Source organism: Nuphar pumila, chromosome 4, assembly GCF_984573655.1.
Source record: "Nuphar pumila chromosome 4, dmNupPumi1.hap1.1, whole genome shotgun sequence".
Taxonomy (NCBI): domain Eukaryota; kingdom Viridiplantae; phylum Streptophyta; class Magnoliopsida; order Nymphaeales; family Nymphaeaceae; genus Nuphar; species Nuphar pumila.
Window position 1 is genome coordinate 134,149,054 of NC_143252.1, and position 14,501 is coordinate 134,163,554.

The 14,501-nt window shown below is 41.4% G+C and overlaps 1 protein-coding gene across 1 annotated transcript; it reads left to right on the forward strand.

The window, feature by feature from the left end:
- Window positions 1–4,386: 4,386 nt before the first annotated feature.
- On the forward strand, window positions 4,387–5,609 carry LOC149841145 (uncharacterized). The gene is made up of 2 exons (XM_090005199.1): window positions 4,387–5,004; window positions 5,535–5,609. Exons 1-2 carry the CDS (start codon window positions 4,387–4,389, stop codon window positions 5,607–5,609), a joined length of 693 nt encoding a protein of 230 aa, XP_089861325.1.
- Window positions 5,610–14,501: the final 8,892 nt, after the last annotated feature.

Sequence of the window (14,501 nt, forward strand, 5' to 3'; positions counted from 1 at the left end):
AGTAAGAGAGAGGGAGTAGAAAGAAGAAAATGAAGGAAGAAGGTTCGTCACCACGCATTGATCCTCAGAGAGAGGTGTTGGTTGTGGTGTAGGCTTTGACTCGGGTTGTGCACCCGAGAGGTAATCTTGTATCCATTTCTTCTTGTGATTTCTTTGTTGTTATTATCTTTAACATTGGGCAAACTATTGGACGTTGTACTCTCTACATTGTACTCTCTACTTTCATTATAGTGGATTATTCTCTCTGTGCCCCGTGGATGTAGGTCGTGTTGACCGAACCACGTAAACCCTTCTGTTGTGATTTGATTGTGCTTTTGTTAGATCCTATATTGCTTCCGCATATTTTTTGTTATCTTAATTTCTCTACACTTCTCCCTAACGTCGATGACAACTTTGATAGAGAGCTTGTTCTCCGTAGTGGTGGACATTGCTCCTATTGAAACAACGCTATTGATGAAAGAATGTGTGTGAATTTGGGGTGATTGGTGAGTGGGTATATATAGACCCGAGAGAGAGAGAGAGAGAGAGAGAGAGAGAGAGAGAGAGAGAGAGAGAGAGAGAGAGACTTTGACTTTGGACAGACAAGTATCTTACATCAAAAGAAACGAATTATTCGGATGGAACAGTCAGGTGTACCACAAACGCGGTAAGGGTGTGCTTGGCCTTGGTCCATTTGTTCAGGTTTGGTATACCCATTGGGCGAATCTCTGGGTTTGGTAGCCTGAGTAAACATAATTTCATGAGGAAACTTGCATTTTGTCTAGGACATGCAATTCGGGTTCTATTTTCATACCATCTCAAAATCCCATTTAGGCCCTGTTTGGAATCTAAGAGTCGATCGGAGATAGTCACAGTGGGAAGTGTGGAATATCCATTGTAACTGTTCCTTAGAAACTGTTCCTTGGATGAGTGTACAAGAACCATTTTTCTTATATTTTGCATATCAGTCCCTACCTTATTTGTATTTTGTGAAATGATCCTTCTGCAAGGGCAAAACCATTAATTTGACTATCATTAACAGTTACTGTCAGCAAATATAATGGATGTTAACCTCAGGGACTAATTATTTGCAAGGGTTAATGAAAAGGCAGGGACCGATTTGCAAATTTAAATAAGGCAAGGATCATTTTGCAAAAAATCCTATTACAAATTGCATTTTCTCGCTTGATCTGATGCCTTTAGGATCTTGGACTCAGCTAGGTTAAAGCTCTGCTCGAGATATTTGCTTAGTAAATGAGCCAAGCTTGAGCTTCACTGTACGAGCCCATCAATTTAAGCGAGCTCAAACTCTTGAGCTTGTTAAAGGCTCATTTAAACACACATAATTACACTCCATATGCATATACAAAATGAGTTCATAGTTGCCTTTGGAAAAAAAAAGGCCTTTCTAAAAAATGAGTTCATAGTTATAAAAAAATGGGGTAAATATTTGATACTAATGAAGGTATGTAGCTATTGAGTTGGAATGCATACATGTGTGTAAGCTGTATCAACTCAAATTGATCACATAGACGTTTTCAAGATAGTTTGATAAGGATCAAATGAGCCAAGCTTTGAACGTGTTTTCCCAGCGTAAGAATATGATGTTTTGAGCTGCGAAGTTTTGGCACATTATGGGCCAATAATTTTTGAAGCCCTTGAAAAACCCAATACATGTGATAACATGATTCAAAACCTATTTTCTACTAAATAAACTGTGTAGCTAGGTTGTTGCATCGGGAGGCCCCAATTTACAAAAAAAATCAAAAGCAATAAAAAGGATCAAGGTAATTTCTAATCAACAGTTCTCTAGCTTCATTAGTGCCAAACATTTACCGTGCAATGGTTATTGGGTTTTCTTTAATTATTTGTTTAAGCCCTCTGCAGGGGCAACACTCTCTTATTTTTTTAGTTAATTAATATTTTATTTGTTAAGGCAATAAAACATAGTTTAGATTATGTGCTTGAATACAAAGTATTTCTCGTTCCCTCAGTTTGACCTAGACTCCACCGCTCGTGCGAGCCGGTTTTTATATTTTTGGTGTCTGACTTTCACTTGATTTTATTTAAAAATATTATTTTAAAAAGGGTTTTCCAAAACTCACACCAAATTTTGGCACTGTTGCCAGAGAACAGCGATTAATACGAGTATTCACTTTATTGTCATTGTTTGTTCTCGTTTTACTTAGGTTGTTAGTTTACTTTCTATTCTTTACTTAGGATTGCTTAGTTTACTTTCCCTATTAATTATTTAGGATTGTTTAGTTTCTTTTCTGTACTTATGTTTAGAACCACGCGTTTGCACACCTTATATACCAGCTTACCTTTCTTGCACGACCCACCTATTTGGATACCCTTAGCGATGACTGTGCATGATTGGTATTGTGTTCATAGCTTACTTTTCATTAAAATATCTATGGGTGCAAGTGTGTGGTGCTTGTTTATTTCCTATTTTTTAGTTATTTTTCTTTTACCTACTTTGTGGTTTATTGTGGTTTGGTTGCACTACACGTTAGGTAGGTAGAAAACCTTTTACTTAGGATGGTTGTTACACCGGTCTACTCTGAGGTGCATGCAAGGGCGACGCTCACTTGACCATGAGCTTGCGAAGATAGTCGAGGACCCCGATTCCCTTATTAGGAAAGCCCATCGATCCAAACCCATGGCTCATGATCAACAGTTGACCCATCCTCTTCAGAAGTACTTTACTCTCAATGCTTACACTCTTGCCTCCTGCATCGCGAGACCCGTTGTAGAAGCACCGTAGTTCGAGATAAAGGCCAACATTATACAAATGCTACCATCTTTCTATGGCCTGAACAATGAAGACCCCTATCATCATCTAGATGAGTTCCTCGAGATCTGCTCTACGGTGTGGATTAATAAGGATCAAATGAGCCAAGCTTTGAACGTGTTTTCCCAGCATAAGAATATGATGTTTTGAGCTGTGAAGTTTTGGCACATTATGAGCCAATAATTTTTGAAGCCCTTGAAAAACCCAATACATGTGATAACATGATTCAAAACCTATTTTCTACTAAATAAACTGTGTAGCTAGGTTGTTGCATCGGGAGGCCCCAATTTACAAAAAAAATCAAAAGCAATGAAAAGGATCAAGGTAATTTCTAATCAACAGTTCTCTAGCTTCATTAGTGCCAAACATTTACCGTGCAATGGTTATTGGGTTTTCTTTGAAAAAAAAGGCGACATGATCAAATCCTTTCATCCCCTATATATTTTTTTCTTAAGTTTAATGAAAATATGAAAAATTTCTATTATAGAGGCTTGGGGCTAGAGCCCAACTCAGCTAAGCAGCATGCTTGAGCACGAGCCTGTGCTTACTGTACCGAGCCGAACTCAAACAGATCAGGATCGAGCCCTACTCGTGTGCATCCCAACATTTGGGCAGCATTTGTCTCTTCAAAACTAATTGGGCACAATCAAAGGGGAAAGTGGGATTGGATGATGGGTGCGAGCACGTTTCAACACTTGTGAGTTGATACAATAGGGAAAGTGGGAAACACACGCATGCTCACAGTTTGTGGGCCGCAAACAGAGTATTTGGCCACTGCTCTAATTGGCAGTCAGGTTGTTGAGTATGCTCGAACCAATGACTTGATCTGAAGTGATCAAAACCCACACTAGACCGTCATAATAGACAATTCATATAACGGCCTTTTGGGACCAACAATGAAGAAATTCATCATAAACACTTGGACTGGGTTCTGTCTGACATTTGATTCAAACGTGAAGCTCTTTCCTTTTTTTCAGATGCAGATCTTGAAAATAACGCATTCAAATTGGCTTCATATTTGCATCATTTTACTTTGCTTGGGGTGTCAGTCAGGCGGCTTATCCTTCCAATGATGCCCACAACCAAGAACTGCTATTCGTGTTCTCCGTTTTATATCATAACTCATATTGTACATATCTGTAAACTATTTATTTGAGCTTAAATGAACCTTTAACAAACTCAAACTTTATGTTTGAGCTAGAGCCCGTTTAAGTAAAAGGCGCTTACAGTGGCACAAGCTTGGTTCATTTACTAAATAAATGAGCTAGAGAAGAGCGTTAACTAAGCTGAACCCAAGATCCTCACAGAAAACGCATGAACCAAGAAGATGCAACTCCTAATCTCAGGCAATTCCAACCATGTTCGTGCTACAGCTTACTGTTTCCAGAAGAATATAATTCATTTCATTCCTTGCAAGGCACTTTGTCCAAGGAATCTAGGACTTGATCCCTTCCAAAGTATCTATTACTTTGAAGATGGGCATGCCTCTCTCTCTCTCTCTCTCTCTCTCTCTCTCTCTCTCTCTCTGGGTCTATATAAACCCACCCCCCTAAATCCTAAATGCACATACATACACAGACATTCTTCCATCAAGAGCGTTGTCCCAAGTAGCAATGTCCACCACTGCAAAGAATACTCTCTCTATTAAACTTGTCATCAATACCAGGGAGAATAAGATTTTATATGCAGAAGCAGACAAGGACTTTGTAGAGTTCCTGTTTAGCTTGCTCGCTCTGCCCCTGAAAACAATAACCAAACTCTTAGCAAAAGAGGCCATGCCTGGATGCATGGCCAATCTGTATGGAAGCATAGAGCGTCTAGATGACATTTACATGGAACAACCCGTGACTAAGGACGTATTGCTCTCCCCTGAAATTAATCCTCTGCTGCGCAAGCAATTGCTCACCATCCTTCCTTCAGTAGCGTCACCAACTCCTGTCAGGTACTACAGATGTAGCAGTGGCTACTCTTGGTACCATTGCCGCAACACCATCACCGTCGATCCAACCAATACTTGTCAAGGTTGCGGGAATCGCATGTACATCGATTTAAATCTTCGTGGTCCAAAGATGGCAAGTGGGACCGGGAGGACCATTAAAGATTTCGTCCGTTACTTGATAACCGATGATCTCTTTGTCTTGCCTGTAACTACTCTGTCTCTTGCCAAGAAGTTGGAGGCAGCTGATGCAAGCAACTTCCAACAGAAGGAAATTAATGTGGGAATGAAGGAGGTATGCTCTCTCTCTCTCTCTCAGCGTGGTTAGGTGATTGGGATCTAAGTATTTTACAAAGTAGTCAGGACACACAAAACACAAAATCGCTACAACACAACCATTTTCGGTGTTTTGTGTGGCTCGAGTATTTTGTAAAGTACTGGGCGCCAGATCACTGGATCTGCTCCCCCTACACACACACAATTTATGCTCATTAAGTTTGATCATAAAACTTATCAGCTATAGCTCATCCTATGGTAGACCCCCCAAGGCTCCAATCACATGGCAGTATTTTGAATGGAGCCCACATTCTGTTGCTGCGGGGCCATGGAATGCTGCCATGTGAATGGTTGGTGGACCATAGGGATAACTTAAAGGGCTTAGTACTCTTACTATTACATTAGCATGAGTCATGTACGAGAATAATTATTTCACATTTTCAATTTCCAGTCTATTAGGATCCGGTATGCGATTTGTTCATGACCCCCCTTGAGAGTATGCACATATTTCTATAAGTTTGTTTAAATGTTTGGATCTGTGATTTGCAGGGGATAGATATTCTCAAGGCTTCCTTGGAGTCGGACACGGTGTTCAGTGATGTATTTCAGCACTACCTTAAATAAGTCATGAAATTGTTTTCTTCTTGAAAAACGATTGATTGGCTACCTTTGTATACTTGAAAAACCACCTCTTGTAAATTTGTGCTATCTGTAATATACTAATATCATTGTAGTATGCAAGCACAAATGAACATACACGTGCACACACACAAAGCACGTGCGTGAGAGAGAGAGAGAGAGAGAGGTGGCAGGTGGTGCCTAGTGAGTGCTGGTCAGAAATGGGTGTCATGGATGAACGATTCTTCACTTATATTCGGTCCCCACCGCACATCTCTTTTTCTTTTTTGAGAAGGCATTCTCATTTTCATTTTATAAAAATTTTCCATGACATATACAAATAATAGTTATTGTCACGGGCCTATTTCCTTCAATGGGCCAGCATGACGCGACGGTCCCTCCTCACCGCCGCAAGCCTACTTGTCAGCTCGCTCGCCGGTCGCGAAAGCTTGTAATTAGAGTGCAAGAGAGCAAGAGAGAATTGAGGGAGAGAAATTGCAATCACAAGAAGCAATCACCACGAGGGTGAACAAAAGAAAGCTCAACACATTTACTTCATTCACAATTTTGCCCACAAGGCGATTACAGTTCAAGTATACGGGTTGCCCCTTCAGGGTATTGATTCACCTGAATCGGGCAACTTATATCAGACTCAACAAAAACAAATCAGACTCTAAGTGCAATTGTACAATGTAAGTCACAAGGAAACATGCTCCCCCCTTCAAATCATGCACTGTCCTCGACGCCATCTGTTTCATGGTAAGCCCTGACTTCAGTTGGGTAGCGGCTGTTCATTCGGAATGCAGGCTCCCATGTTGGTTTCGTTGTTTCCTCCCACTGCACCAAGTATTTCTTCGCTTCACCCAAGTAGTTGACCTTGTGGCGAAGGTTCTGGCTGAAGTGCTTTTCGGCCCGTTGTGCTGCCAGGGCCTTCCGCATGATAGAAGCGCGCTGTGGCACACTGCGTTCTGGGTCTCCATCATCTGGATGAAACTGCTTGAGGTTGCACACGTGAAACACTGGGTGCACCTTGAAGTCTGGGGGCAACTCCAGCTTGTATGTCAGTTTTCCCACCTTTTTTGTGATGGTGAAGAGTCCTTCATACTTTCTGAGCAGTCCGCGGTGCTGCCCGCAGAAGATTCCTGTGTGACCAGGATATAGCTTCACCAACACTTGGTCCCCAACTTGGAACCCTGCGGGCCGACGATGCTTGTCTGCCCACTTCTTCATTCTCTTTTCCGCCTTGTGTAAGAATGCCTTCACCAACTCATTATGCTTGTGCCAGTTGCAAACAAACTGATAGGCGAAAGATGGCCTTCCCTTTTCTTGTATTGCAAAAGTGTGTGGAGTCAGTGACTGTTACCCCGTGGCTATCTCAAACGGATTGTGGCCTGAAGACTCACTCTTCTGCAGATTATAACAAAATTGTATCACGTCAAGGAGCTTCACCCAATTTTTCTGATTGGCACTAACAAAGTTCCTAAGGTACTGCTCAAGTAGCCCGTTGATGCGCTCTGTCTACCCATCTGTCTGTGGATGAAAGCTTGTTGAAAATAGCAAATTAGAGTCAAGCAACCAAAATACTTCATGTCAAAACTTGCCCGTGAAGCGAGGATCACGATCGCTCATAATGCTCTTTGGTATGCCCTAGTACTTCACCATATGCTTTACGAAAAACTCTGCAGTCTTCTCTATAGGGCACTCCTTTGAAGCTGGAATGAAGGTGACATATTTTGAAAAACGATCCACCACAACTAGGATGGAACTGAGGCCCTCTACCTTTGGAAGACTAATAATAAAGTCCATGGAGATGCTATCCCAAGGAAATTCTAGAATTGGTAGAGGCTCAAGGAGACCTGCAGCCTGCTGGTTTGTCCCTAGCCTTATCTTGTTGACAGATGAGGCATGTTCGCACATACCCCTTCACGTCGTCCCTCATCTGCGGCCAATGGTAACCGTGCTCAAGGAGTACTAAGGTCCGCTCCTGACCAGAATAGCCAACCCATAGTGTATCATGGCACTCCTTAAGCAATTCTTGGCAGAGGCTTCCCCACCATGGCACGAAGATGCGTTCTCATTTTGTCACGAGGAGGCCATCCTGTAGCCAAAATCGTCGAGTCTTCCCTGCTTGCGCCAGATAAACAAGGTGTTGTGCTGTCGGATCCTGCTGCATACCTTCGTGTATGTGACTCAACAATGCATCCTCTAAATGCACTTCAGAAGGCTCCGCACGTGCAACTGTCAATTCAGCCTTGCGGCTTAAGGCATTCGCCACAACATTGATCTTTCCAACCTTGTACTCTAGGGCAAAGTCGAACTCAGCCAAAAACATCTGCCACCAAGCTTGTTTAAGTGTCAACTTCTTTTATATCTGAAAATAGCTCATGACCACATTGTCCGTCTTGACGACGAACTCGGCACCCAAAAGATAGTGCTGCCAAGTCCTGAGGCAATACACGATGTCTATAATCTCACGTTCATGCACCATGTAACGCCTCTCTGCATCCTTTAGCTTATGACTCTCATATGCAATCAGATGGCCATCTTGCATAATAACTCCGCAAATGGCAAAGTCTGAGGCATCCTTGTGGACTTTGAAGGGTCTCGAATGATCAGGCAGTCGCAACATTGGCTCCCTCACTAAGGCTTTCTTCAAGCCATCGAAAGCATCTTGGCACGCTATTGTCGAGAGTCATATATGATTCTTCTTTAACAAATCGGTGAGGGGCGCAATAATGAAGAATTAGCCTTAGATGAAAGGCCGATAGTAAGAAATGACCGCAACTCTGACACTTTGCAAGGCAGGACCCATTTCTGAATGGCTCTTATCTTTTGCCCATCCATGTGCACACCACGCCCCACAACGTGGCCAAGGAAACTGATCTCCTCCTGCCCGAAGAGACACTTCTCTCTCTTAACATAGAGGTCATTCTCCTTCAGCACCTAAAACACTGTTCGCAAGTGCCCGACATGTTCATCCATGTTGCTGCTGTAGATCACGATGTCATCCAAGTAGACTACCAGGAACTTGTCTAAGTACGGGTAAAAAATCTGATTCATTAGGGTCGTGAATGTAGCTAAAGCATTCGTCAACCCGAATGGCATTACTAAGAACTCGTATGCACCATAACAGGTGACACAAATTGTCTTCGACTCATCGTCATCTCCAATCCTCACATGCCAATAACCCGATCTCAAGTCTAGCTTTGAAAAGACTCGAGCACTGCCCAACTGATCGAACAAGTCTGCTATTAGAGGCAATGGGCACTTGTTCTTTACCATGACCTTGTTCAAAGCACGATAATCCACACATAACCGTTTGAATCCATCATGTTTCATCTGAAAAAGGACTGAGGTGTCAAATGGGGCTTTCGATGGACGAACAATGCCTGCGTCCAACATCTCGTCTAGCTACCTACGTAGTTCCTTCAGCTCAGTTGGCCCCATACGGTATGAAACCATTGCAGGAGGCTTCGCTTCCGAGGTCAACTCAATCTTGTGGTCGACCTCATGTCTTGGCAGAAGACGCTTCAGCAATTTCGGAGGCATCACCCCCCAAAACTCCTCCAATAGTGGGGCTAGGGTCAGTGGCACTATTGCTTCTACCTTCCCTTCTTCTGCACGCAGTGCAACTAAGAATGTTTGCTCTCCATGCTTGACACCCTTCTTCAGCTGCATTGCCGATAACACTGAAGACTTGCCTTTCTGCATAAAGCACTGCACTGTGTGGGACAGGTCTGACCCCATGATAGTCAACGTGTTAAACTTTGGCAACATCAAAATATTCTGACTTCGCAGAAACTCCATACCCAAAATCACCTTAAAATTGTCCAGGGGCACTACAGAGATGTTGGCTTTACCTACGCAACTCCCCACTTGAATAGCCACATCTCTTGCTTCACCAAGGATGGGTTTGGCTTCAGAGTTTACCATTTTGATGGTCCTCTGCTTTGGCCCAGACTTAAAGCCCAACCGCTCTGCCTCTTCCCGCGAGACAAAGTTGTGTGTGATCCTAGAGTCTATCATTGCTGAAGTAGACTTTTCATTCATAATGACTTTCAAGTACATAAGTTTCTTACTGACCTGCATGTTCTTAGCTGTGCAACTTCTAGCTGTATTAATCGATCGCATGACCACCATCCTTGGTTGCATTATTTCAGTGTCACTATATTCAGTATCATTGTATTTTTTCTGTGCAGCATTGGCTTGCCCGTCGTCCTTCACGAGGCGCTTTGGGCACTGCCTAGCAATATGTCTATCGCCACAGAACCAGCAAGTCACAACCGCACTCTTGTTGTTGTTGTTATGCTTTGTGAAGTTCAATTTCTTTTTGGATTGATGGCATGTCGATGCCTCACCTTTATCATCGCGTCGCTCATCTTTCTTGCCTCCGTGGTCAAGCTTCTTTCCGACTTTGGTTGATGGAGTGAAAGACTTGCGTTGAGTGTCAACTAAATGCTCGGCCACCACATATACATCTTCCAAAATACAGGGGTTACTTCTTTCCACTTCAGATTATGCCCATGGCTGAAGTCACATAATGAACCAGTTGAGCTTGTCATCTTCTAGCATATTAGGTATCTCCAGCATAAGCTTCTGGAGCGTTCTGACATAGTCTTGCAGCGAACCAGAGTGTTTGAGCTCACAAACCATCAGGTACTCCTGCCTTTGCGCGTTTCTTGGCATAAAATAGTTGTGCAACTCTATTTTGAAGTCGTCAAAGGTGTCTATCATGCATTGAACCCTCTTCATGTCAGTGCACTTTTGTCTCCGCCAAGCGATAGCATCTCCATCAAGTAAGGCTACTGCGGCCTTAATCCTCAGATCCTCAATGATCACATTCTGGATATCCAAGTAGTCTTCTACTTTGAACAAGAAGTTCTCAATGGCCTTGCTATCACAAGAACCATTGAATTTCACTGGTCTTGGCACATCAATCCTTGATGGCCTCTCACTATTTCTGCCATTTAGGGTCACCGTCCGCTGTAACGTACGGTTCTTCAACTGAAGCTCCCCTACTTTAGTCTGCAAGTCGGCCACTGTAGTCGTCAACGAAGTGACCTGCCCTATTAGTAAGTTTATCTGCTCTTGCAGGTTTGCCACCACGTCATTCAGTCCATTGAACGATTCACATGCGCGTGAAATCGCTTCCTCATGCGAAGTCACATCTTCCACCAGCTTGTTAACAGTTGCAGCCAATTCTTCTTGGCCCCGAGGTGAACCCATCTTCTCAGCTTTGACAACTGCCTTGCCTTTGGTGTTGCGGAAGTTTTGATAAGGCACCACGATGTCTTGCTCACAAATCGCAGTTTGTTGGCGTGTCTGTCGACACCGACTCCGAAGTCCTTTCCCTAGCACGAGAACGGGTTCTGGTACCACTTTTTATGGGTCTATTTCCTTCAATGGGCCAGCGCGATGCGACAATCCCTTCTCACCGCCGCAAGCCCACTTGTCAGCTCGCTTGCCGGTCGCGAAAGCTTGTAATCAGAGTGCAAGCGAGCAAGAGAGAATAGAGGGAGAGAAATTGCAATCACAAGAAGCAATCACAATGAGGGTGAACAAAAGAAAGCTCAACGCATTTACTTCATTCATAATTTTGCCCGCAGGCAATTACAGTTCAAGTATACGGGCTGCCTCTTCGGGGTATTGATTCACCTGAACCGGGCAGGCAAAACAGATTCTAAGTGCAACTATACAATGTAAGTCGCAAGGGAACAATTACAATGCGGCTATTTAAGGCAGCTGATGTTGAACGATGGACTGTCATTAGAATACCCTCGAAGAACAAACCGTCGAATGTTAGTATGCTTAGCCGACATGCCCGAAAGTGTGATGCTGACCCTCGCTATTTGCTATCTTCAACATCTTTTATTCTCTCTACTCTCGGGTGATTATGACCTGTAATAACTTCATACTTGGGGCTGCCCCCTAAAAAACAATCTCATTCCTGTGCAACCATATCAACCTTCATGAGATCAAAACCCAGCTTTTCCACTTGTAGTCTCCTTTACGCGGTGCACTTTGTTGCTGACGAGAGAGGAACACATCGCACAGACTGCAAGAGCTATCAGGCAGAATCTTGTTCCAAAACAACTCCTGCAACTTCCTAAACCATGTGCATTTAATGAATATATGCTCATTGATTTCCGGGACATGCTCATATAATCGGCACCAACTAACTAGTTGAAACCCCATCATTTGAAGAATGTCATCCATTCTTGCAATGGCCTGAGGAACGAGCCAACCAAACAAACTCGCCCTTAGAGGTAGGTCATCCCCCCAAAGGCAGTGATCAGGCAGCCAGGTCACGAAAAGGGTGCCTTGCACTCGGTAACAAGAGGTCATACTCTCCATCGTCCCCATGTTTTCACCTTAATTTGTCATGATTGTTTAAGAGCCTCACCCTTGCCAATGATTGTGGTAACTAGACTATGTTGTCTAGCTACATTAATCTACTGGAGGCCCTGAACCGACCAACTATCGTTGACCCTCCTTCCCGTGTCTCTGCTAATACGAAAAAGGTTCAAATATCTAAGCCTAAGTGGTTCTTCTGTTGCACAAACATCTCTCTAAAATGATGTTTTTTTTCATCACCTATCATTGCCTTAACACTTGATATAAAAAGGCCCAACACCTTCAAGATCCCCTTCCAAAAGCTACCACTTTGTGTTCTCAACCCAGTTCCATAGCTATTCTTCAAGGCCATACTTTTTTTCTGATAACCCTCTACCTCCTCCTCCTTGTTTACTATCAACCACCACCACCACTTAACTTTGCCAATAGTGTGTTATTATATCACCTTAGATCCTTAATCTCCAAAGCCCCTTGAGATAACGGCTGGGTAACAACCTTCTAACTAATGGGTCCAACAACCTTCTTTTTCCCATCTCCACCTCAAAGGAAGTTGCTCAATAGCTTTTTAATCTTCTTTAATACTGATTTCGGGATAGAAAAGATCCCCATAAAGTGTTGAGCAACCATGGCAAGGGTATATTCGTCTAAGGTGAATCTTCTTGCTTTCGAAAGTACTTTGGCCTTCCATGCAATAGCCTTGCTTCTTATCTTGTCCTCCACTAACGCCCAAAGATTGGCTCTCGTGATCCCCTTGTGCAGCGGGATCCTCAAGTAATTCATGGGTAAGTTTTGCTTTGCATATTGAAAGCACTATTTAGTGATTTCTAAGCTCCTATTGTCATCATTAAACAATACAAAGCTACTTTTGGCAGAAATCACTCACAATCTAGAGATTCCAAAAAAGATCTTGAAAATGTTTCCTAAACATATCATATTATCTTCACTTATTTCATAAAAAACAAGGACATCGTCTACAAAAAAAAGCGAAAAAGAGTCATACTTGAAGGTTCCACACCCGATACCTTTCACTCATACGGGCCTACTTCAAGAGATAACCAAGAACTTTCATTGCCAATATAAAAAGAAAGGGAGAAAGTGGATCCCCACTGCACATCTCACTTGATGGAGATGTGAGTTGGCCCCCTGCTCACATTTTTTATGCAATTTGATTGCACTTGATGAGACAATGATTAGGCAAATATTTGAAAACTCTCTATGAGAATTGGCTAATGACTGGATCATAAGATCATGTCATTGCATTTAATATATATATATATATATATATATATATATATATATATATATATAGAAAAACTCGTATGTTTGAACGCCCAATCGTCGAACAGGCATTGATACTAAATACACTCTAGTGTATCGCATAACTGGCATACCAGTACTAGATACTAGTACGAAACTCATCTTTGAAACTATAAACCAAAGTACCAAATGTTTAAGAAACACGTTTCAATTACTTGAGAATCGTGTACTATCTTATAGAGAAACACATTTTTATTACCTTATAAATGAGCATTAAGTTCATTCTATTAGCATTTTTGCATAAAAACAACAATTTCATTTTTATTAAGAGTAATAAATATTATAATTTATGAAAATTTACTATAATATTGATTGATTTACATTTGATTTATTGTTAAGCTAAAAATGCATCTGAACATAAAAAATACTTAAACTAATACATGTAGGAGATAAATGGTTTGTAATCTACATATTACTCTCTCTCTCTCTCTCTCTATATATATATATATGTATATATATATATATATATATATATATATATATATATATATATACACACGAGCCACTAGAATATGAGAACTACACTGTAAAATAAGTATTTCTGACTTTTTTTTGTAAATCCAACCATGCGGATGCGTTCAACATGACCCATATCGGGAATCAACTGTTGGATCATGTTTTTCTGATAAAAAAAATATGATTTTTGGATGCTTTAATATTTAAAAAAAATTGATCTGTTCATTTTCATGTCTTAAAAAATCCTACTTATATATGACAGTCAAATTATTCAAGAGTCTGTCAATTTAAAATCAAGCATGTAGATCACAGTTGTATGGGAAAATTTAAGAAAAAAAAACAAAAATCTATGAAAATTAGCATCACCAAATGAATTTGAATTTGTTCGAATAACCACAATTTCTGATTGGCATCACCAAATAGATTTAAATCTTTCAAATAACCACAGGTGGTCTGCACCTTCAATTTGTTGGCCACCTTCATCCCAACTTGCCATTTGTTTACATTACATATCGGCTATATATAACCTATATATCATTAATTTATTGGTAATTTACTATGAAATAAAAAAATCAAATTCAAGTACAAAATAAATACAGTAGCTATAATCTTCAACTAATTCTAAAAATAAAATTTAAAATGACAAAATAATTATACATGGGGATTCTTCAAAGCTATAACTTATCCAGAGGATCTGCCATGTGAATGCAACAAGACCTTATAAACGAGAAACAAAGATGGAAAGATGAGAGAGCAGGAAAATAAATAAAT